Here is a 26325-nt window from a genome sequence, read left to right on the forward strand (position 1 = left end):
ATTATAATTTCTACAACAATAACATTTCATTTTATTAGATTTTAAAAAAGTTAAAATATCATTACAGAAAAAGAACTGGATCAATTTTAGTTACTACTCATAGTCCTCGACATTTTCTTTTACAAGTCGTGCACTAGGTCTTATTAATTGCATTTTATCATGCAAAATAATGAGCAACTAGATAGACTAGATATTATTATGAGAAATGTATTTTGTTTTAAATGTTGATAAATGGAATAATTAAACAATGGTATAAATACGAAAAGTTCATGTTTCCATACAGAAAATTGTGTTAAAGTGCAAACATTAAGACTCGGTTATTCCATTTTGGTTTTTAGAATAGGATAGAATAGGATGAGAAAACATTTATAACAAATAGTAATAATTAAGTTTTTCTATACCATGACTGTGTTCCTTTTCTTTTGATGTAAAAAAATAAAGATTAAGATTGAGATTAAGTTTTAACTCACTCGTAAAAGGTAACTTTGAAGAACTTTAAAGTGTTTAAACAAGAATAATGGGAAAAACTTCATAGCAAAATGGTGTACGATGACTTTAATGCGTGTTTATAAAGAATTTTCATAAAAAAAAACGAAAATTTGTGTTCAGCAGACTTCACACGACTTCCAAACTGCATGATGGATAATTCACAGGAGCAAACCGTCATGTCATATAAAATTTAAATTTTTCAGTTGTAATGTTGCATATTCATCTTGCAGTAGTACATCAGATGTTTTATTTGTTTCTTTGCATACAACGCAAAGAATAATGAAATAAACAGTAATTAGAAGACTTATGAGTATAATAACAAAACATCAACATAATTCGAAATTTTTAGATTAACAATTAAAATAAGATTAGTCTGTTGCAAAAAAAAATAGCACAGTGGCACCCATAAAATTGTTGAATAGGAAGTCAACATGTACGCAATCTATTGTATATATAATGCAAATAGTTTTATCAACATGTGAAATGGATCTGTTTAACTGAACAATTCTTCCTTCCTATTCCACAGTTTAATGAGTCCCACTTGAATATCACACAAGTTCTCCAAACTTGAAATAATCAATAAAAAAATCAAAAGAATCAGGGATGAACAATTTTTGAAATTTTTCTTAAGAATTTATAGAAAAGTGATTTTTTCGGGCTTTGTTCATCAATTTGTTGTTTTATTTTCACATTCCGTTTCTTGTTGTTGTCGGGCTTAAGAATCAGGTTTGTCAGAGTCTTTATTTCCGATACAGGAGCCTTCGCAACTTTTCTAAAAAAAATTTTAAGTGTAAATCCAGAATCCTGCCTCTTTGTATACAATTAGTATAAAACACTTTTTATTTAGCAGAGACATATAAACATGTAAAAAGAAGCTGTTAATTTGAGGGTAAAATAATATTTGTTTTTGAAAATGTATTGTTTTATGACATCAGTTCAGGTAATAAGTTGAATGTATTAAAAGATGAAAAAATTAGGTTTAACTTTCGTAATTGTTTTTTGGGGCAAGCTATATATATCCCTGTAATGTTTGGATATGATTTTAATCCGAGTTGTGCGGGTTAGGAAATACACAAACCCAAATTGTAAATTTGAGGGTAAAATAATATTTGTTTTTGACAATGTATTGTTTTATGACATCAGTTCAGGTAATAAGTTGAATGTATTAAAGCATGAAAAAATTAGGTTTAATTTTCGTAATTGTTTTAAGGGGTAAGCAATATAAATCCCTGTAATGTTTGGATATGAGTTTAATCACAACTGTACGGGTTAGGAATTATAAATGAAATACACATTTTATCAAGATGTTATAGATACTTTATCCTTTGTGAATTTTGCTATATTTATTGGTGATTTTTGAAATATACAAGGTTGCAAATATATAGCAGTATATGATTGGAAAATTTAATTTTAAGGAGAGTGTAAAGTTTCTTAGTCAGCTGATTTAGAAGAGAATTTATGCAAATTTTCAATTTAATTAATATTATCTATTTACCTGTCATATGTAAAAAATCCGTTAAGTTCCCCCTCTACATCCGTCGTCTAAAATAAATATAATTTAATTCCTCTTCAACAAGTTTCTATATGGTCTTATTTACTTAATTAGGGAAGGACACCTTCTCAAAGTAAATAAGATCAGAGCTCAAAACTTTAGAATGTGATATCCTTAATCCCGATCTGTTAATTAATCTGAGCTGAAAACTTTAGAATGGTGGATATCAGGATTAAGGCTTAAACCGCTCTTTTTCTTAATATCCAGTTTAAATATTGCTTGTTCTCCACATGAATTTAAACTCCAGAGAAGTTAAACAATTGGAATTTAAGATATCCCATTCTAAAGTTTTCAGCTCTGGAGATTAAATTCATGAGGAAAACAAGCAATATTTAATCTGGAGATTAAGAAAAAGGGTGGATCAAGCATTAATCCTGATATCCACCATTCTAAAGTTCCCAGCTTTGATAGTGTATAATTTGTACTGTAATCAATAAATAATTCTTGAATTCTAACTATTTGTCTCTATCGCATTTGAATTCAATATATATAGAAAGAAATGCATCAAAATTATTCAATGCAAATAATAATAGGTCTGAAAGGTGAACTATTTATAATATAGGCTTTTTATCTAAAACTTCAGTATCTACAAAAATCACAAGTCAATAAGTAAATACAATCAAAAAATATTAGACGTAGGTAAACGACTGTTTATTTTCTGGAATTATAAAGATACTCTTTTTTCTTTATGCACCATTGACCAAGTTAACTTTAAAAGTTAATAATAATCTGTAAATATTAGTTAACAAAAAATATAATTCATCAGAGACAGATCAGACAGTGGTCATCAATGTATCATTTACTCTCAGACAAAGTTTATCATTGAATCCCGAGGGGTTTAAATTTCCATTGATTCTAATTTGTCTGAGAGTAAATGACATTCCTTTTTAAAGAGGGGATCCAATGATAAACCCGAGGGCTTGCGGATTTTGCGGATTTTTTTTGCCTTTGTAGATTTTCAAAGTATCTTTTAATGAAAATATCCCGGCGGGATTAAATGAAAATTGTTGCATACCAAAAAAACCAGCTTTTTATATAGGAATGTAAATTCATGAAGGATTAAAATCAGCAATTTATACCTGAGTAATAACTGCAGCACTATACCCTAGCTGTTCCAATTCGATAAGAATATCTATAGCACTCTCATATCTTACTAAGAAATCCTCTTCATTCAATCCCTGGAAAACAGAATACAAAACACTGCAAATATTTTTAAAAAAACTGGAGAAATCGTTTAAACCGATGCAATGTTTAATGAATTAAAGTAAATAATTCTACGATTACATCTTTTAAATATTTGCAACTTACGTCCCCAGTCTCCAAGAACCAGTTGTGACCAGGAATAACTCTCTTTCTTCCCCAAAACTCTCCCAGAACTAGAGCCCTGCAGTAGTTGTTTTGTTCTTATACATTTGAATTCTTTTATTTACTGAAAATTTATTTTTTAGTTTCTTTTCGAATCTTTAAATTGGTTCAGAAAATTAGACACTTTTGAGTAACAAACAAAAATGTCTATTTTACCTTTCTGGATCTGGCTTAATCGGTGAACCACAAATAGGACCAGGATAACAGTGAATATCAAGTACATCTCCAACTTTATGATCAACCCAGCCACTTGCATCTAGAGCCTTATATCTTATATTTCAAAATCAATTTTAAAAGGTAAGAATAGTATCATGCCTTTACCAACATAAAAAGCAAAATATGTTCAATTTGATTTATGAATAATACCTGTAATAATCCTGGTTGAATCTAATGACTTTGCGTAGGCTGTCACATCCTCTGTATTGTGTTGACCCCAAGCTTCATTAAAAACTACCCAAAGGATTATACTTGGATGATTAAACATCTGATTGACCCAGGATTTTATTTCAACAAGAAAATTTGCCTAAACACAATACAATAATTAAGAAAATAAAAAATGATTAAATATTTAGATTTTCGATTAAAATTACCTGAGCCTCCTTATCCGCTAGAACCTTACTGCTGAGAATAGAGGGGAAGTCCTGCCAAACCAGTAAACCAAGTTTATCTGTCAAATAGTACCAAAGCTCTGGCTCTACTTTTATATGTTTCCTAAATGTTTTTCGTCTTTATAAACCTAATTTGTCTTGTATTTTTTAAAGACATAAATTTAGAGGACTATAACCGTGGATCTAAGTAAAGACCTTTGTTCACCATAGTTAACCGTGGAAACACAAAATCAAGACTGAACACGTTAGATTTTGGTTAAATGTGTATATTATAACCTGATCATATTGTATCCAAGCTGTTTAGTTAAATGAGTATATTATAACCTGATCATATTGTATCCAAGCTGTTTGGTTGCTATCAAATCCCATTTCATTGCTTCAAAAGAAGGTGGAGTGTAAAGACCATCAGGCCAATAACCTTGATCTAGTGGTCCAAGTTGGAAACCAAGCTCCTAGGTTAATTAGAGATGAGAGGTTCTAATTGGTGATTTTTTTGTTCTTTAAATCATCTTCTTGAAATTCTAGACTATTTAGAATCAGAATCCCAATGCCAAGAATTAAAAAACAAGATAGCTTAGGAAAGAAGAAATTAACAAAAATCATTTATGATTTGGTAAGGTTTTCAAACCTGATTATTGAGAAAGAATCTCTTAAATAAACCTGATTATTGAGAAAGAATCTCTTAAAGTTCCCGACAGTTCTGAGTTCGATCTTCCTGAGACCAAAATAGCTGCTAACACTGTCACCGCTTGCCAAGGTTACATTTAGATCATACAGAAACGGATTCTAAATATACATAATCATTTTTAACGTATTTTGCAATATTTATCTCAAAAGTTAAAAATAATCTAAGACAAGAATTTTTGTCGGCTTGTTCAACTTCAAAGGATACTAGCAACATTATGGTACATGGCGCAAGGGTCAGTTCAAATGACCTTCAATGCAAAGAGGGGAATGCCTGATTTACAACGGTACTTCGGCTGTTCATAGGGGGTAGAGAACTCCATGTGTTTATCTTTCAAATTGTGTCCAAATTGTCCAAAAAAAACTGAGTAGGCTAGTGAACAGTAACTAATCTCCCGATAAAAAAAATCCCGATTATTCTATGTCTGTAATAAATATCGTGTAACACGATTTCTGCAACATGAACTACGTTGTGCATTATCAATTAGCTATGCAGTAAATAACTACGTAACATGATTAACCTTCGTCTGTAAACCTGTATTGTGATTAGCTTAACATATATCTGCGCTAATCATGTAAATACCTACATTTAAACCGAATTATGCTGTATATATATCGACGTAAATGTCGATTAACATTAACTTGTAACATGGAAACCTAAATACAAATCAGATCTTTTAATTCTTGATGTTCAGGTTGAATCTGAAAACCTGATTTGAAGAAGCACACAAAGATATGTTTAATTATCTCTCTCTGTTCCCTGCTCTTATCTTCTCCACATATTGTGTTCTAAATATAACCTGAGAATTTTACATAAGCTTAAATAAAGTTTTTAATCAGCTATGCATATTACATTTACAATTCTGGCCTAAAATTTGTATAACAGCACAACAGCCCATCCTGAAGACAGACTCTGGAACAGGAAGAAACCTGCTGCGGAAATCATAAGGATGGGAGCACTGCTGGCTAATAAGGATGCTGTATAATTGAAAATGAGGGATGGTTAGCCCTATTATTCAAGCACTCTCTCTCTCTCTCCCCCCCCCATTCTGTAATAAGTTCTGCAAACCTTACCTACGTTGTGCATTATCAATTAGCTATGCTTAAATAACTACGTAACATGATTAACCTACGCCAGTAAGCCAGTATTGTGATCAGCTTAACTATGCTTACATATATCTTGGCTAATCTTGTAAATATGTATATTTAAACTGAATTGCACCGTATATATATTGACGTAAAACTTGTAATCATGTCGATTAAGGTTAATTTGTAGCATAGAAACCTAAATACAAATCAGTTGATATAGAGACTCTGCTTTGATTACTGCGAGAGAGTAATTTGGTCCTAGTCGAAACATAAGAGCTGAGATTGTGCCCATTGGTTTGGCATTGATCGATTACTAGCTAGTGTTTGAGTTGACACCGATAGCTGACAAGATCATGCCCATTGGTTTGGCATGATAGTTTACGAGCTAGTGTCCAGTTGACATCGATAGCTTACAAGATCATGCCAATTGGTTTGGCATTGATAGTTTACAAGCTAGTGTCTGGTTGACATTGATAGCTTACGAGATTGTGCCAATTGGTTTAGCATTGATAGTTTACTAGCTAATGTCTGGTTGACATTGATAGCTTAGGAGATTGTGCCCATTTGTTTAGCATTGATAGTTTACTAGCTTGTGTCAGGTTGACTTCGATAGATTACAAGATCGTGCCCATTGGTTTGGCATTAATAGTTTACAAGCTAGTGTCCGGTTGACATCGATAGCTTACGAGATCGTGCCCATTGGTTTGGCATTGATAGTTTACAAACAAGTGATCGTATTTTGGCATTGATAGTAAAGTGAATCTCTGGATAGATACGGGTTTGAGAAACCCTTATGGAGTAGGGCATTTACTACATGTCCAGCGCGTTTTTACAAAATTCAAATGTAAATCTTTATATTCTACGATATCTGGAAATTAAGTAAAAAAGACTTCTTAAATGAAAAACAGCTTGCAAAAAAGTGTTCAACAATTACGAGTGCCTTTAAATGATAAAAAGCAGTTATTATTTCTTAATTTAAATGTAAGTTATTTGAATATATACCTGTGGATTCCAAAGTTTTGGGTTGGGTATTTTGATAGTCCCATTATAGTTGCTGGTCTGATTAAATCTTGATTCTGCTACTGATGTCCCATTCTCAATTACAATAACTGTCACCTCGGACTAAAAAGTATACAGTTATAGACTAAGAGATTAAAAAGATATATATATTTATACAATGAAACCCATAAAACTGTTGAATAGGAATATAACTGTTAGAATCAAAATATGATTTTGAATGGTCCAAAGAGAAGCATTGAGCATAAGGTTGCTTAAATGTCTTTTCATTTCACTATTTGATGGGTCTTACTGTCTTAAACTGCATGTATGCATTTTTTATCGGACATCCTTTATCTATATAAAATTTAGCAAATTTATTAACCTAGCACGAGATGCAAATATGTTGATCGGGTTTTTGCGTAATTATTAATTTTTAGTAGATTAGTAAAATGGCAGATACAATTTACAAAACAAATTCGTATTTTATTAATTTTATCCCCATGATCTTTGAAAATAAAGATTTTTTTTATTAACCTGTGTGTTACCAGACAGACTAACTTGAACAGAAACAAGACTATTGTCAACATCTGGAGTTATTTTTAATCCTGTAATTGATGTTGCCGGTACAGGTTCCAACCAAACTGTTTTCCTTTAAACAAGCTATTTATCAAACAGAACTTATTAACTATTCATGCATATGTATTGTATAAGTGAATTTTAGATATTTCAAATGCCATAAAGTAAATGAAGAAAGCTACTTATGTTAAAGTTTGTGTTTTAAAACTCCAAAGTTCACGTTCCTACCCCCCCTAAATGTAAATGAAAACAGTAAAAGTAAACACAAAACTACTTTTTAATATCCCGCAATGTACTGTTTAATGCCGACATTGTGTTTCCATGCTCTTTGATAGTCTTCCATGGCAATTTTTAATTTCTTGATTGTGTATAAAATATAGATATCCAATACATGCAAATATTTAATAATATGAAACCAAATCTTAGAGAAGACACGTCTTGTAGTTTAGAAATATTTATGTTATAAACCTACCATACACCAGATACAGGAGTATAGAATATTTCTCCAGGTACGTGATCAGACTGCATCTGTTTCCCTTGAGGGATTGGATGAACATGTGTGGGATCATAGATCTAGTTAAATTAATTTTCATTAAGTTCTAAACCAATAGTGTACATTATCATCCGACTGATTAAATATGAATGGTCCAAAATTAATTCTTGTTATTTTTAATAGTTTGCGATAAAAGGAACTGAGTTCTTACCGTAAACTCTGGTTTTCTAATCCCTATATTTTTGCAATCCGATGTCATTTGAAATTTCAAACTATTAATTCTGTTAGATCAAATAATCTAAGGTCGAAATATCAAAATGCAAATATCAGATTGCATTTATTAAGAAGGTATTAGCAAATTTATGTTTGTGGCGAAAACTCATTTTCTTAAAGTGAAAGTTTTAAAGGATAATTAACGTATGTTTAGATGATTTTATCTCAATCTGGAAAATTAGATTGTTTACGAACAGAACAGAAGTACCGGAATGTTGCCTAAATTTATATAAATCCAAAAAAAACGAATCATAAATAGTCTCTGGGAAACGAGATTTTACGTTGCATTGGCAATCTCTTTTATGCAATGTAAGAGTTTACCTTCAGAACAAGTATGTCTTCTTTCCGGTTGAGAAATTCTGTAATGTCAAAGGAAAACCTTTAAAAAAATTATATTTTTTCCAGACACGATATTTGTATGCAATAATCAAGTCTAAATAGTATCGCTTGTATTGTAAACTTAAGAATGTTGTGGATTAAATCAAACTGTAAGCTGAATTTTAAATGGTTTAAACTGCTTTGAAAAGGATTAAATTATGCAACTGTTGATTGCTTAACCCTATCCCTGCTGGGGTACTTGAAAACCAGGATATGCTGGGGGGGTCAATTTGACCCCCCCCCCCCCCCTAAATCCCATGTTTTATGTCCAAATATGACAAATGATACATCATTAGAAAGCTCTTGTGCTCTACTTTTAGAATCTGCAAAAAATTTGCAAATTTGCAAAAATTGAATTTTTTATTGCAAAATCCAGTTATATAGTAAAAATGTTTGCAAAAAAAAATTGTCCAAAAAATGAAAAATTATACATTTTCGAAGAGCCCTTGACCATGCCATTTCAAATATGCAAAAATTTTTGCAAAATTTTAAATAACCTGATTTTTAATCAAGAAAAACTAAAAATGTGCAAATTTCCATTGACAGGTCGTTTGCAAAAAAATTGCATTTTTTTCCGCAAAACTTGTGCAACCCGTTTCCTTATGTCATAGGCTTTCTAAAGAGCTAAATTTTATGAAAATCTGACAAGTGAAAGTGGGTCAAAACAAAGATTTAGTATGCTACAGGCAAAAACAGTCATTCAGGCAGTGTGCCTGAGGACTCAGGCAGTTAGTATTAAAGCCCGGTTTTAGGCCTAAAGGGAGGGCTTTGGGCATGTAAGAAAAGTCAGCAGGAATAGGGTTAACCACCCGAGTGTCTCAGGAATAAAGAGGTCAGGAATAGTTTGTTATGCCAATAAGAGAGGTAAACTACCTAACAAAAGTACATCTCTCATTCATAGATTTCCTTCTCTGTTTACTAAACGTCCCTTGGGACAATTAAATGAAATAACAACCCGCTCTGTAAAGTTTTCGTAAACAAATTCACGCATTTTCATCTTTGAAAACGATAAAATTGTAAACAACTACTTTGTCGGGAAATTAAAAATTGTACTCAATTTCCCTGTAAAAGTAGTTGTCAAAAATATATCAAGCTTTAAAAAAGAATAATTTTACTTCACTGCTCTAATCCTTACCTATCATATCCTCCCTTATGGGAACCAATAAATTGATTGTTTATAAAAACATATGTTTCATGGTCCACAGCTTCAAAATGCACCAATACTCGCTCCTTCCAAGAAATTGGAATTCTATAGAATAGAGAAAATATTAACATTTTCATTTGCAAAACAAGAAAAATTGAGATAAAATAGAAATAAAAATTAATACATTACTTTAGAATCTTCCTGTACCAAATGTTATTTTCATAAGTGGCAACCTTTTCTAAACCTAAATGAACGAATGTGAAAGATACATTGAACATTTTTATCATCTAAAATTTACTCACCTCCTAAAATAGATTCAACACAAAAAGGAACCAGAATAGAATCTGTAAAGGATGGTAGATTCTCAAAATCCTAACAAAAAGCATGAATTGATATTTTGTAATATAAATTTCTAATAAACAAAAATAATAAAAATGGAATAAAATATCTAAAAAGAGTAAGAATTGTGACAAGCATTAAAAATAATAATCCCTAGAATCTAGTTTCAATATATCGAGAAAAGGAAAACTTGGAAATAAATAAACCGGACTTATATGAACCTGGTTAAAGAAAGCTTATTCTAAAAATATCAAAGAACTAAAAAATAATTTGATTCTGCAAAACCCAATTTTCTTTAACTTTTAAACCCAGAGTTAGGTTTGTGTGCAGTTTTTGAAAATCTTTTTCATTATTTTATTTTGATTTTTAAACGAAAATGATAATATTACTTTTATAAAACTTTAAGGGGTTAAAACATAAAACTTTAAGGGGTTAAAACATGAAACTTTAAGGGGTTAAAACATAAAACTTTAAGGGGTTAAAACATAAAACTTTAAGGGGCTAAAACATAAAACTTTAAGGGGTTAAAACATAAAACTTTAAGGGGTTAAAATATGAAACTTTAAGGGGTTAAAAAATAAAACTTTAAGGGGTTAAAACATTTTAAGGGGTTAAAACATAAAACTTTAAGGGGTTAAAACATAAAACTTTAAGGGGTTAAAACGAACGCTAACTATAGTACATACAAAATGTACAGTAGAAATATAGTGGATGTGTGGAAATTTATACATTCAAGCTATAATAAATTGTGATTGCTTATTTGTAATATCTCATGCTTTGTAGTGGAATAAAAATATAAAAATATGAAGCTCTTTATATAGAGATGTTAATGAATTTGGTTTTTTATTCAAAAACGTTTAATAAAATTACCAAGACATCAAAACTATTTTAAGTTAAAGTTTGCGTTTTTTAAATATTTTTCAGGGGAAAAATGGCAAAACGATGCGAAAAAGATCAATATAACAATATGCCTTTCTTGACCCTAGAATATTTAATCAAAAAACTAACAAAACGGAACTAACTGACTCCTGGATATCTACTTGATTTAATCTTATTTATTCCTGCTTCTTACGAAATTTTATTTTATGACGCCAATGCTATTGCCCGTGCATAGATAAATTCTTATCTTTTTAAAACTAATCTCTGCAGCGGACAGAAACAAAACCTATTCTAAGATTATATTATTAAAATATTTACCGTAATTGATATATCCCATGGTCCATTTAAGTTCATCCAATCTGTACGAACCAATGTTGGCCTGAGAAAGTAAATATCAATACAATTATGGTTACAAAAAAAGTTTTGCAGAACACATTATTAAACTGTTACTTATTCAAACTGGGGCCTGAAATAAAAGTTTTCTACGATAAATATTTATAAATCAATCTAAATATTGATGATAAAATTTAGCCAAAATGAAAAGAAACTAGATTATTATTAAATAATAAAAGAATAATGACAAATTATACATTATTAAAAATGATAAATAATAAACATGTTGACAAAATTTATATTGTCTCACCTTGGATACTCTGCCCAGGGTGTACCCGTAAGATTTTCCCCCCAAGGGGTATAAAGTTTATTGTGTGGAACAAAGAATCTACTCTGGAAAAAACTGGAAGTGCAGGTCTAGATACAAACAATTCTTTCTAAAAGTGTTTTGAGGCTAATTTCGAAAAAGCGATTCTTTATCCCATATGAGACCAAATCAATTATTTGCAATAGTGAAATGTTGATTCATGACAATGAATGCAATTAAAGTTATAATCAAGAGAATTAAGAAACGTTTCCTTATTGTAAGAGAAGAAAAGAAGCATCACTGCAGTCAGAAGAAAAGAAGCATTCATAACTCTACCCCCGTAGGTTCGCCTAAAATTTATTGTTGAAACGAAACCAACGTCTTACGTAATTATGTAATTATTCGTGCAAAATGTATTTTTTTCTCATATTTTGACAACATGAAATGATTACTCTCCACGAAATCTATTATTTTAATCTTTATATTCTTTAACACAAATTGTAAGTTTAAAACTTTAAAGGTTTACATCATCAGGTTGTACAGGTAAAGGGATTAGAAAATTATAGTTTGGGGCAAGTATTGGGGTTCTTTTACTTTTTACTTCAAAATTGTTAGCAAATATTTTTTCAATGGCATTCCTATAACTCAAAACAGATTTACAAAACATAAATATCAAATACTTTAGGACTATGAAAGAATTGTAATATTAACTTAGTTTGAAATCTTAAAGATCTAAAAAACATAAAAGTTGCATAGATATAGGGATTGGAAAATTAAGGTTTCTTGCGAGTGCTCAATTTCTTTGTATCTGCGACCCAGGGGCTAGTTTTTAATCTACTTAAAGCACAGACACTGACTTACTTATGGTTTTGGTAAGAAATACGAACTATAAATTTTAATCCAGCTGAACTTGTGTGGGTTGGATAAACAACTTAAGATATGTAGTGTACCTCCTTGCAGGAAACCGTGCCGGCAAATACTAGTTATAAGGTAACTGTTATCTATTTCAAGTTGAACTATAATCCTTATATGCAAGGATGAAACCTGTTTGCGCCTCAGGTCAAGAGGTTATTGAGTACATGGAGGGGAGGAAGGCCAACCACATCAATATTTAGTCCGAACCACATTCTCCTCATTTTCTCGTCCGAACCACCTCGAAATCCTCGTCCTTTCAATATTATTTTTTTTAAGTGTCTGATCCTTCCATATAAAACTATTTTTTAAGAATCAAGCCACGTTAGGGCATAAATGAAATATCAAATTTTTGTAAATCAAAGTAAAAAGTTTCAATTAAATTAAAGAATACAAGTTTAATGTCCTTAAAAATGTACACCTTTTTTACGCGCATTTTCAGATATTCCTGGTGTAGAATGCCGCAAATAATTCCAAGTTTATAGAACTTTAATCTTTTTTGTTAACTATAGTGAAAACCATAGAATTTTTCCGGGTGGTTCCATGGGGAAAATTATAGGCAGAGGTATGCCGAATATTTTTCTATTTATTCTATATCACGAAGGTTAGGCATTATGGAGGCAGAAGAGATTTAAGTTTTACCTAAATAATGTTTGACATCATTCTCGTAGATTTGAAGATTCCAACATCTCAAAATCCTTGGAAAACTTTATTCTAGTCATGTTTTCTGCCCTAACGTCGCCATATTTTTAAAAAATGTATTTATTTTCAAGGATCGGACACTTTAAAAAAAATAATATTGAAAGGACGAGGATTTCGAGGTGGTTCGGACGAGAAAATGAGGAGAATGTGGTTCGGACTAGAGATTGATGTGGTTGGCCTTCCTCCCCTCGTACATGTGTAGTCAATCCTACAAATTTCAGACCAAGATTGCATTGCAATGCATGAAGATTGGATGGCAGGCATTAAACCATTTTAGGACAAAAGAAAATTCCTTTTTGCATCTAACTTGTGTTTGGTAAATGCTCTACAATTAACCCACAAAAATCATATATAGACAGAGCTAAAATTTTTCATTTACATGGTTCTCTAGGTTTTTTTCTTTCTTCCTAGTATGTAAAAAGACTATTCAATGGTACAAGTTGAAATTATAAACAGGTTCAACGATGCCACACGATAAGTTTGAATGTATATAAATAAATATTTCTAAAGGAATTGAGTTTTTCCCACAAATTCAAATTTTCGAATCCTTATGTCTTTGCAATCTGATGCCATAGCCCTTAGATATTTCAAATTAGGAATTCTGTTAGACCAAATAAGTTAAGTTTTAAATGTCTAACGTTTACACCATCAGGTTACAAGGGATTAGAAAATTTGAGTTTGTGGCAAAGACTCAATTCTTTTACTTTCGTTATTTTTCAAATAAGAATTAAAATTAATTTAGTGGTCTCTAAAGTCTCATTCTGTGTGTATACCCCTGTATCTTGAATTCCGACTCAGAATGTTAGTCTCGTTAGTCTGACAGTAGTGTCTCAAGCCTGCTGATACGGTATACAGTACACTTCTATAAAGCTGGAACTAGACTCAATAGGCAATCATACGCATACGATAAAGTTTGTTATTCACGAAGAAAACTATTGTTTAAACGTTTAAAATATTAGCAAGTGAATTTTAAAAGTTCATTGTGATAAATACACAAAGTAATATATTAGTCCCATTACAGAGCTCCGTAGTCCGTACACATGAATATTGGACCAAATACAAACTCGAGAAAGATTTCAAAATAAAATATTTTAAAACATTATACTGTGTACAACCAAATTGTGTATTTCTTTTAGACCAATTAATTTTCTTTCGGCTTTTTTAGGTTTTGCATGAACAAAACGGTGTTTCATATGACTAATGCAAATTGCACATCTGTAAAATAAACAAATATAAATACTCAAAATTAACCAGTGTTAATAACTTTATTTTATTTAGTTGGTTACAGAAAAATATGTCCTCTAGGTCTGGAAAAATATTACAGATGGGTTATCATCAAATCAGGGATAGCTTACAAAGAAGAAAATTGGTAATACTTTATTACAGGGTGTCTTAACTTGTGAATTATGTTTTAACTTTATGAAGGTAGCATTTTGGAAAATTCACAATACGCCTAACCTTTATCCATCGGAAATTAAAGGACTATTTTAACATCTCTTTATTAACGTTTATTGGACTGTTTATAATGAATCCATCCAAAAAGTTATAATGTCTCGAATCATTATTTTAACATTTTTAAATTTTGTTTTAGTCTTTTTACCCAATAAATGAGGCGTTATACGGACTTACTCCAGATCAGATTCAACTCAGGTATTCAGAGTTTTCTGTATTCTCTGCATGTTTATAATCAAAGAGATTAAGACCCGTCCAACAGGTTAAAAGATGGTCCTGATTGGGGAAAACTGTGTTTTATTAAATATCTTCAAAGAAATGTTACAAATGGGCGTATACATTTTGCATACCGTTGGAGATTTTTTTATGTTGGGCTAATTCCCTTTTCAGTTTTTTCAAGTGAAGTTGTAATACACTTTTCAAAAACTGTAACCCGAAAAAAAGATTACTAGAATCATAAACTTACAAAAGACTTTATATACTTTAATGATAAAAAATAAAGTCCAACAAAAAACATATAACAGAAAGTACAAAAAATCTACATTTTATGATTATGGGTTATTAAGTTAAAACTCACTGAATTTTTAATCAAAACCTCTTGTTGACGTGTCCTTCAACATAAATTTTGTCCCCTTGAGAGAGAATTTGTACCTTCACAAATAACAGTAAGAATCATACATGTCTGGAATGGGAAGACGACTTTTGGGCTCAAGTTTAGACTTTAAATAGTCCAATGAACATGAGACATGGCAATTTTGCAGTGTAAATATAAATAGACCAATTTCACTTAACACGTTACTGGTATATAACTATTTGCTTGGTTTGTAACACTATCAATTAAACTTAATTATTGCGTTAATGTCGTCTTCCTGTCTTCCTAGTCAACATTATTCTGGTTCTTACTGTTCTATATTAAAGATAGCTTAATCTGTAAGCTTAAATAAATAAAAAGTAAAAAAAATTAACGTGTGTACTGTTTAGGGAGACAGTTTTTAACTTTTCGCAAAAAGAGTTGGCTCCACTGGCAGACAGGTATATAAGACGTATACATACATAAACACACGTTTTACCTAGCTTCAGAATTAAAACAGGTCCATTTCAGAACTCTTTTAAGTATTTTACTATCCGATAATGTACACACGTGGATTTAACGGTTCTGCCAATATTCCAGAAAACTGTGACTTTCGATCACAATTTGACCCATTAAACATAATTCTTTAGCCTTTTTTCCAAAATACTTTTTTGTCGGCATATGCATTTTGAATGAAAAAGTATAGAATAAACAAATCCGTAAGTTAAAAGACTGTTGAATTATAGACCAAAACACGTTTGATTTCAAATAGAAGAAACCGAATGCTCCTCACTCTGGTTAGTCCGGGGTGTACAGTTCTACGATGAAAAAAAATTCTAGCCTCTTCTTTGTAAAAAGTCTAGTAGCGACCATGCAAAAAAGATAGCACCCTTTTTTAATTTGAATTTTTTTTAATCATTAATAATCTTTACATATATCTATTACTAGAGTATTACCTAATTCGTTTGCAAGGAAAAGATATGCGCATAAACATTGTTTAGCTTGTTTTTGCTGCTAAAGACTGATGCAAAGACAGACAATATCAGATATTTAGCTCCTGAATCTCTATACATCTGTTAATAACATCTGTTCGGACTAATACCATTACATTCTTTAAACTATGAATTTAAATTTAAAAGTTTCAGCGTACCTTCAAAACTAAAAATTTTAGAATGGCATTCGCCCGATCCATGATGTCAATTTGAGTATTCAAACATGGCCAGTAAGAAAAAATTTGTTGCTTTTTCATTTCAAAACACCTCTTCTCTCATGTTTTTTCTGTTTAACAGCAGAAATGTTTAAGGTTGGATAAAGACAATGGATTAGATACCTCTGAAAGAAAAATTCTGTGGAGAAAAATTGGAGAAATGGGATTTTTCGGGATTACAACAAAATCCAAATATGGGGGCAGTGATCTCTCATTGTTAGATCAGGTTCATGTACACATTAAACATTTTCATTTATTAGATTATTCGGAATATTTTTATAAAATCTTAAATCAGAAAGTCTTGCTAAGAATTATGTTATGAATATTATTTTTGTGATTGTTTTGGTTTAGATCATAATAGGCGAGGAATTTAGCAGAATATCTCCTGCAATGGGAATGAGTATTGGAGGTAATAATTGATCTATTGAGATCTTGCAGGTTAGGGAGTGTTTGGAGTAAAACCCCAGGGTTATAAAAATCTTGAACTCTCGATGTTATGACAAAAAATTTTAAAATAGCCTTTAAATCTTATATATTTTATATTTTATTGAAAAATAATGACTCTATCATCACATAAAAATACTAAATATTTTTATACAAAATTTTAAGATTTCATTAATTATAGTTTTCTTGTACTATAGAGTTCAATTTTAGACCATTAATTTAAACATGGCCCCAAAAAACCAAATGTTAATAAAGGTCAAAAACAATTGCAACCCAAATACAGCAATCTGTTTTAAGATAAAGTATATTGCATACAATTAAAGTTTAATAATAAAACATATGATAGGTGTATTTTGGCATTAATAAACAAACAGAGATGGAATTTAAAGAATTTAAGCCGCGGTTTAAATCCGCCAAAATCCGCCAAACCCCGGTTTAAATTTAGCGCCGGCTTAAATCTTGAAACATTTGATACAATTTTAAGTGGAACCAACCATATTTAAACCGCGGCTTAAATATAAACCGCCGCTCAAATTCTTTAAATTCGGCCACTGGTTATATAATTTTAAATATTACTTGCAGAAAATTACACCAATATGAGATAAAAACTGCAGCTATTCCTTACTGCGTAGACAGTAAATGATTGTAAAGAAAGTGCCATGTTTGCAATCAGTCTTCAAATAAAACTCTTTTATTATTTGACTGATATTGTCTGTTTTGCTTTATTAGTAAAATCTAAAAAGTCTTTTAAATCTATCAAAGGAATTGAGTCTTTGCCACAAACTCTGATTTTCTAATCACTATATCCTTGGAAAAAATGTTGCAGACCTTAGATATTTCAAACTATGAATTCTGTTAGAACAAATAATCTGAGTTTGAAATATCAAAGGTTTACAACATCTAGTTCTAAAGATATTGAGGTTTAAATATTTGATTTTGTTCCAAAGACTCAATTCCTTTGGACTTAATAAAATTTTATTATATTAAACTTAAAGAGAAAAATAAGCGTAAACAAAATTCTTAAATATTTTAGCTCAGTCTAACCTATGCATAAACCAGTTGGACCGGAACGGAACAGAAGAACAGAAAATGAAATATATTCCTAAACTCTGTTCAGGTATTATTATTATTATTATCATTCAGGTAAAAAATGTTTCTTTTTTTGGCTATAAAAAAAGATGCAACTTTAAACTTGATACACTGGGGATGTAGAATATTCATTCTTTAACGCTCGGACCGCGTCAGAATGGAAATTTTTACACGGTCAGAGCGTGAAAGAATGTATATTTTTAGAATCATTGATATACCTTAATTTAGAAATTTCCATTCAAATCTTGACCTAGCTTAGTCCTGACAGAAGAGTGGAAGGGAGACCCCCGCTCCTCCCTCCCGCTCCCCCTGTGTAAAATTAACATATCTCATTAAGAATGATTCAGAGGACGTTCAAATTTTCTGACCTTTCCTAAAAAATTATGGACAATGCTTTAAGCTTTAGGTATTTTTATCCAACAGTCTCTACCCGACTGTCTACTTTATTCAAACAATTATTTTAGCTTTTCTTAATTGAAAACAAAGTTTTGTAAGATTTTGAAAAATCTCTGCATTTTTGTAATAGAACGCTCAGAGCTTTTCTAAAATGGAAAGGTTATCATGTTTTTCACAATTTCAATCAACTGCTTTTTCACATAACTGGATACTGAAAAAAGAGCTTTTCTAAAATTCCACATTCAGTTGTAATATTTGGACCAAAAAGACAGAATTAAGAGGTGATGGATGTCGATTTGCTCCCCACTCTACAGCTAAAACTGGTTTTAAAGTACCTCAGCAGTCACTGTATCTCGAGTTGAAGTGGTACCACAATCAAAAACATTGAATGTTAGCTTATGGAAACAAGTCATTGTAATATTAGTGTCACAAACTTTATAGGGGGTCTTAGCACTCCATAGCAATGAATACAAGTCAATAAATCTTGATTCATGAATAAAAGACAAAGATCTTCATCATTTCATTTCTTGAACTAGTTCTTGCTAGATAACCTGCTTTTCTCTCCTCTTTTTGGAAGATCTAGGATCTAATATCCAGCAAATGATTTCATCTGTAAATGATTTCACGCTTTTGTTCAGTAGATTGAGACAATCCACTACTATTCTCTAACTTCTCTCCATGTACAAACTCAGGGCACATTCAACATGCCAAATCTAAATTTAGCATCAACTTATCTAAAAAAGGAATTGGTCCCTCGAAAAAGTAGTTCGAAATGTTTCTTGTCGATTTTTTTTTGGCAAAAATCTTTTGTACGCGCCTGTGTTTCTTATTAAAATATTAATACACAATTCTTAAACTTAATTTATTAGAAAACATGTTTACATAAAAACATGCTGAACTATTTTAAACAAATTTTTCAAAAATTATTGTTAAAAAATAATAAAACTGTCTAAACCAATAAATATTTAAACTTTCACAACAAAAAACTTCTAATTTGACAAAGGTGAATGGTGTGGAGCTCTGGCAATGTCTGAGGCTGGATCCGGGTCAGATGTTGTTAGCATGCGTCTACAGGCAGACAGGTAAGGAGAAAGAAAAATGAATCACAATCTCTAATTTTAAAATCCTTATATTTTAGCAAACTAATGGTGTAACCTTTTATTTTTTAAACTTATGACGAGTGTTCAGTTTCTCTATTGTTTCCAACCAAACTCTGCTTTATCTCATTTTCTCACTACAGAAATAAAGATAGAAACCTAACTAAAAGTTAAGAAACCTAAAGTTTTTCATTATGTGATTTTAAATGAATTTGTGACCTATGGTCTCAGTTTTTTGTAACACCTTGTTTTAAATATTGAATTTTTTTTTATTTTTTGGTATCTATAGAGAAGGAGATGATTTTGTGTTAAATGGAACCAAGTTCTGGATTACTAATGGTCCGGATGCTGATGTTTTCATTGTTTACGCTAAAACAGATCTTTCAAGGAACAAAGCTAGATACTTATTAATATTCTCACTTTAAAAAAATATAGTTGTTAACTGTAAATAAACTTGTTTTCCTTTATAATTTACGAATTATTCATATCTATTATCTAGCCAGCCACACCATGGTATTACAGCATTTATTGTAGAGCGAAACTTTTTAGGATTTTCAAGGAATTCATTATGTCATCAACAAAATCAAAATTGAATTTGCGATCAAAAGTCGCAGTCCATCGATAAATAGTTTTTCAAATGAGGACAAAATATTTAAAGTAATAATTGGTACGTGGACGATAGTTTCTAATATTTCAAGGAAGTTTATTTGGTGTTAGGTACTTTCCCAAAGGCATTTTCCAAAAGGGCGACTTCCTTAGTGACAATTTTACCAGTGGCAACTTCCCAAATGTGCCATTTTCTGAGCGGCAATGTTATGTTAGACCTTTTGAGACGCCGCAGGCTACATAGGGGCCGAGCGCTGCGGCTAGGATGGGCTAGTGGGCCGAGCGCTGCGGCTAGAACAGGCTAGGGGGCCAAATGCTGCGGCTAGGACAGACTTGGGAAATTGCACATTTGGGAAAATACCCTTGGGAAGTTGCCGCTTGGGAAATAAGCCTTTGGGAAAATACCTTTTATCATCTTCTTTTTAAACATTTTAACATAAGATAATTTAAGCTTTAGAAATATATATATGTAGGATTAGTTGATAGTAAACTCCAAGTATAATTTAAAACTTGACTTTACATCCTTACTAAACAAGAATAAGTGAGAATCGTCCATGGCCAAAAAAAAACATACTGTGTTTGTGAATCATAACATGGGACAAGCGTTGAATTAAACATTTGAATGTCTTATATTTTTTCCTTTCTCAATTGATGAAATATCGATTAAAGTGGACCAAAGTTGGATAAACTTGGCATGCGAGGATCAAATACATCAGAACTTATTTTTGACAATTGCAGGTAATCTAAGCCATAGAAAATAAACAGTTAGATTTTAATTCCTTGCTGGGAAGTTATGATAATGTCTTCCAACATGAAAAATAAACATACTGCCATGATTTATATAAAAATGTGAGAACAATTGTAAATTTGTAGGGTGCCCAAAGAAAACATTTTAGGAGGATTGAACAAGGGTGTATACGTTCTCATGTCAGGTTAGTTTATTGTTTAAGTGATTTTTACAACTTTTGCAGGTAAAAGTATGAAAGCAAAAAAATATTTTTATCTTTATTTTTACCCAAAAAATCTAAATAAGTAATATCTGTTTCCAGAAAAAGCTGGCTCCCAAACTAGAATCAATAAGAACTTGAAACTCATAGAATAAATATATAGATTATTATCAATATGATATAGCCGTACAGTTCCTATAGTAGCTCCAATTAATACTACTTTAACTTGCGTTAATCTTTATAAGTCAAGAAATGATGAAACTTGCTTAAAACAACTGTAATGTATCTTCTATCTATCTATTGCTTTTGTTTTAAATTACACAAAAAAAACATGTTCACAATTGAAATAGAAGATGGGCGCGAAGCGCCCTAAAAGTTTAGAATATTTATATATACACGTTGTTTGTTTGTTTGTTTGTTTGTATCCAATAAACGTAAATACAGCTGAACCGATCGGGACCAAATTTTGTGTGGGACCTCACATGAAGGTTTATGGATGAACTAAATTTCATAAATTAGCCTCAGACAAAATTCGAATTTTATTAAATTTTGAATATGTAATTTTTTTTTATAAATCCGCGATTTGTTTTTTGTTTTTGTTTTTCAATGTATACAAAGAGAAAATGTTCACAAAATGGGCCCTGCAAGTCTAGTATGGTCTAACTAAACGTAATCTAGCATTTATATTATGACAAATTATTTCAAATTCTTGTAGAATTTTTATTTTAAAACTTTTTAAGGATTAGACATAGAAAGATTAGTTTTATCGGCAGGACCGGTTGGAGTTATGCAGGTTTTTATTTCTTTCTCCTAAATGAATTTATAACAAAATTTCTATCCTACAAAAGTGTTATTGACAGTTTTATTTATATAATCCAACTTAGACAAGGCACAATGAATTGTCGTCATACTATTTTATTTGTTTAATAAATAATGTTTCTTAACCAAAGTTGAATCTTAATATTAAATTTTGCCTAATTCTTAGAAGCAAAATTTAGCGGTACATCGTACAATTGACTATTAATATTATAGGCTTGTTGTGACACAGCTTTTAAGTATGCTAATGAAAGGAAGCAATTTGGTCACAACATTTCAGAGTTTCAACTTATTCAAGCAAAGATGGCTGACATGCATACTCGACTCTCTGCATCAAGGTAATCTATATATAAGATGCATTGAGAAGGGAGTTTATGAACGAACTACCTTTAGCTTTCGATAAATATAAGTCAATTAGTTCTCAGTGCTTCAAAGCAGGAGAAGTAGTTCATCTTGCCGCAGCTATAAATAGATTCCTAGATCTAGGTTATGAGTTAATCAGAACTATTTTTTACAGATTTAGTTTCGATATTATAATTACTGATTTTTTAAGAAAATCAAATTACAACTAATCTTAAACAAGCAAAGTTTGTTATGTGGATTGGCGTTGCAATTTCATGCCTCCACATCATAGAAATTTTGTTGTTTATTTGCTAAATGTACAGTGTAATCATTAATATGCATTCTATTTTAGAAGTTTTTTATACAATGTTGCACGGGCCTGTGATAATGGATTTATTTGCAACAAGGTAAATGTGATCTAAGGTTTACGTTATTTAGGAGTTTGATTTAAAAAAATCTATATAACTGTAGATTATACACTATTCAGTCATGCTTGATGATATTTTAGACTTTAGCAAAATATGAAATAGAAAAACGAATGACTCCAAAACTCACAGTATCCCAAATTCTTGTTTCTTACAAATTAAGGGATGATGTTAAACAAAATTGTTGAATTGGGATTTTTGGAAACCTTTTCATATTTTAGACAAAAATCACGTTTATACGTTCCAAACCTTGATAAGAGATATTACAAATTAAGGATTGCGCTACCGTTGCATTGTTCTGTGGTGAAAACAGTACAAAATCTGCTCTAGACGCAGTGCAGATACTCGGAGGAAACGGATACATTAACGATTATCCTACAGGTCAAATGAACAATGAATTTTTTTAAAAGATTGGAAAATCAATGTTCCTTGATTGATCCCGTGCTATTTGCGGGAACGGCAGGAATAAGAAGAAGATATTTTAAAAACCTTGCAATCATGTTTATTTATGTTGCCATGAAGGCATTGTTTTGTGCACTATATGGAAACGCTACACAATCGATGCATATGTTTCATGTTCATTGAATTAACAGTCTTTATCCTATTCAGTAAGTTTTATATTGAGAATTATTTTAAGTCCTAACCAATATAAATTCATTAGCTATCTTTTATTTTATGATTGGGGAATTCTCATGTACTGATCAGGAGTTTAGAAACTTATGGTTTCTCTGAGAGCCCTCCTTAGGACCAATTATTAAAAGTTAATTTCTATAAACCACTGTTTATAACTTTATAAGATATCTAAACTTTTCCTGCTGACCACTGTATTTATTAACAAATGTCTTCTTCGTTTTCCAATATTTTCTGCGGACCACTGTTTATTTTTATTCTTACAAACGTCGCCTCCGTGTTTTGATTTACTGCTACGACTTTTTGATATTGTAGCTCTTAGTTTTGGTTTTACTAGTACAACTTTATGCCCTTGTATCTCCTAGTTTTTGTATATGTTTATATATATATATATATTGTGCAATGGCCTACTGCTTATTTTGTTACTGACAAATTTTGTTCTTCGGTTTTTTTTACATGCTTTACTCTTTCTGCTAAGTTTAATAACAAGTACCCAAAAAAGCTCTATTTGTTTGCAGGAAGGTATTTGAGAGACTCAAAATTGTTTGAAATTGGAGGTGGAACCAGCGAGGTTAGACGATTGGTTATTGGCCGTGAAATAAACAAGGAGTACAAATAAATTATTATAAATTTGGATTTGATGTATTTTTTTAATGTAAAAAACTAAATTCTTCGGTTTTGTTCGTTTACTGTATATATTTAAATAGTTTTTCTTATGATAATAATAATGAGAAACGTAGTAAAAAATTTCAAAATCTCAGAAATCTTTTTTAGAAACATCAGATCTGTGTTTGTCAAAATTCTTTTTCGACTTTTAATAAAAAAAAAATCTACACTTCGCTTGATCCTGTTGGACTATGTGCATGCGTAGTGAGTTTGGATGCAGAGGCGCAAAAAAGAGGTTTTGGGTTGGGGAGGTGCCCTCACCCTGAAATTTACATTTATCAATTTCATTTCTTGTGCCCCATGTATTTACTTCAGGGTTACCTACAAAAATGGAGACTGAATTGAGACTGGACAGAATATTCAGCCTTTGTTTTTAAATTTGTGGTTCCTTGGAGCTATAAAGTANAAGCCATTAATGAACTATTTTGAAGACAGAACGCAAATTAAAACCTTCAGATATATACGTTGAAAGAGATTAAAGAGTGGGTAACCTGGAATGTAATAAAAAGGATGGCGCCTCACCCCCTCTCCTTACATATCAAATCTCTGTGTGGTAGATGCATTGATAGAACAGGTTGTAAAGTATACGGTACGAAACTCACGGAACCCAGTTAGTTTTAGTTCTCTCTCTAGTCCCAGTCTCCCTGTACACAGTCCATAGTATCTAGATATGTAGTTTATATATAAAGTGGGAGGTAGAGGGACAGCTGATTACTAGGGCGGTTTACCTTAAACACCATGTATTGTGACAGATTGTTTATTATTAAACTTCTAACCACAATAAGAAGGAATTGAACCACAGTATTGAAATTGTTTTATTCTGAACACAGTTCATGATACTCTGTGAGACGTCTTTTAGATTCACATATTACACATATAGATCTAAATAATTAAAGCAAAATGGAAGTAGATACTGAGGAGATCATTCCTGTACTTATTGATGATTCTTTGGATGAATCTACTCAAGAATCTCGTGAAACACCGCACATATTAGAGAATGGTTCCTTGAATCCACATTATTTAGAACCTCAACCTCCTTCTCAGCATGCTTTACCGAAACAGGACAGTACAGACAGTTGTGGTGTTCCTGAAATGAAGGCTTATAAAAGAAGATGGTACATTCTCATTGTGTTTAGTGCTTTAGCTTGTCATCAGTGCACGGTTTGGAACACTTGGGGACCAATAGCAAGCTCTGTTCAGGTTGCCTACGGCTGGAGTGATGGCACTGTTGCCATGATGGCTAATTGGGGTACTATAATGTTTGTAATATCAGTGGTGCCTCTTTCCTGGTTTATAGAACACAAGGGGCTTCGTCCAACCTGTATTTTGGTCTCGGGATTTATATTAGTTGGATCAGTGCTTCGCTGTTGTCAAGTTTTTATAACAGACGCAAGACTATTTTTGGCAAGCTGTCACATTTGTTCTATTCTTAATGGTATAGCTGGAGTCACTATAATGGCCGCTCCTCCACTTATATCTAGTCTCTGGTTTCCTCAGAACGAGAGAACTACAGCAACCAGTATCAATCAAGCAGGCAATATGCTTGGAAATGGCCTTTCAATGCTAATAGGTCCAGCACTAGTTATGGTAAATGAAACAAACAGTAATGATACATCTAAATTTGATTATCTATCAAATTTTGGAATACAATTAATAAAAATTCCGTTCAACAGAGACAAAGAGGACATAAAACATGATATAAACACCTACATGTATGTTGACGCTGCCATAGCTGCAATACTCTTTACATTGTTTTGTATTTACTACCCCTCGAGGCCTGAATTAGCACCCACAGCAACATCGGTTATTACAAGAACAACTTTTTCTACTGGCATAAAGAACCTTGTTACAAATAGAGATGTTCTTCTTGTTTGCTTTGCATACAGTCTCTCTCAGGGGATTATGGGGGCATGGATGAGTGTTATTGTTTTCAATCTGAGGGATCTAAACATAACAGATCAGGAGGTTGGATACATAGGACTTGGATCAGTCATAGGTCAATGCTTCACATCCATGTTGGCTGGATTTTTCACAGACAAACTTAGAAACAAGATGAAATTAACATTAGTTTTACTTCTATCCATATCAGGATCTCTTTTCCTTCTTCTGATACTGATGTGCCTGAAGATTGTACCATCTAACTATTTGATATTCTGCATTGTGATAATAGCTGCCACTTCCCTTAACTACGCCTGTTGTCCACTCTTCTTTGAGCTCTGTGTTGAGATAGCGTACCCGATCAGCGAAAGTTTGGTGGGTGGATTCCTTACATCAATGAACAATCTAGTAGGAATTATATTTCTTTTCTTATTCTTCATTCCAAACATTGGATCCCTATGGATCAACTATCTTCTTCTTGGATCAGTAGTTTTCTCTATACCAGCTGTTCTACTAACAAAAGAACGCTATAACAGAAGTAGAGTGGATGAAATAGTTAACAGTATGACTCAATAAAAATGATGCCTATTGTAAAGTCAGAATTTGTTTACATGTTATTAAACACTTTTTATCAATT

At 31.5% G+C, this 26325-nt stretch overlaps 3 protein-coding genes across 6 annotated transcripts; 2 read left to right on the forward strand and 1 right to left on the reverse strand.

The window, feature by feature from the left end:
• Positions 1-15: 15 nt before the first annotated feature.
• LOC111705694 (beta-galactosidase) lies at positions 16-24392 on the reverse strand. 4 transcript variants are annotated; one of them, XM_023478326.1, is made up of 20 exons: positions 16102-16169; positions 11780-11858; positions 11512-11618; positions 11187-11247; positions 9953-10022; positions 9840-9894; positions 9642-9755; positions 8450-8507; positions 7835-7935; positions 7321-7435; positions 6790-6909; positions 4675-4800; positions 4339-4466; positions 3997-4117; positions 3773-3929; positions 3563-3662; positions 3350-3425; positions 3121-3219; positions 1985-2031; positions 16-1261 (listed from the first exon to the last, which is right to left on the reverse strand). In XM_023478326.1, the coding sequence occupies exons 1-20, from the start codon at positions 16137-16139 to the stop codon at positions 1087-1089; spliced, it is 1947 nt and encodes a 648-aa protein (XP_023334094.1). In that variant the 5' UTR covers positions 16140-16169; the 3' UTR covers positions 16-1086. The 4 variants fall into 4 exon arrangements, with proteins under 4 accessions (XP_023334094.1, XP_023334095.1, XP_023334097.1 ...); XM_023478327.1 differs by lacking the exon at positions 16102-16169 and adding an exon at positions 12459-12556; XM_023478329.1 differs by lacking the exon at positions 16102-16169 and adding an exon at positions 12370-12459.
• Positions 14380-23780, forward strand: LOC111705703 (isovaleryl-CoA dehydrogenase, mitochondrial). Its single transcript, XM_023478344.1, has 16 exons — positions 14380-14491; positions 14714-14772; positions 15556-15606; positions 16449-16578; positions 16704-16761; positions 17830-17913; positions 19285-19363; positions 19668-19766; positions 19878-19937; positions 20654-20722; positions 20858-20916; positions 21672-21724; positions 21964-22085; positions 22442-22496; positions 22790-22895; positions 23663-23780. Exons 1-16 carry the CDS (start codon positions 14417-14419, stop codon positions 23761-23763), a joined length of 1260 nt encoding a protein of 419 aa, XP_023334112.1. The 5' UTR covers positions 14380-14416; the 3' UTR covers positions 23764-23780.
• Positions 24393-24537: 145 nt separating the features above from the next.
• On the forward strand, positions 24538-26287 carry LOC111705699 (disrupted in renal carcinoma protein 2 homolog). Its single transcript, XM_023478340.1, has one exon. The coding sequence runs from the start codon at positions 24711-24713 to the stop codon at positions 26262-26264; it is 1554 nt and encodes a 517-aa protein (XP_023334108.1). The 5' UTR covers positions 24538-24710; the 3' UTR covers positions 26265-26287.
• The last annotated feature ends 38 nt before the right edge of the window (positions 26288-26325 follow it).

Source organism: Eurytemora carolleeae, unplaced genomic scaffold (genome assembly GCF_000591075.1).
Source record: "Eurytemora carolleeae unplaced genomic scaffold, Eaff_2.0 scaffold618, whole genome shotgun sequence".
Classification (NCBI taxonomy): Eukaryota; Metazoa; Arthropoda; class Copepoda; order Calanoida; family Temoridae; genus Eurytemora; species Eurytemora carolleeae.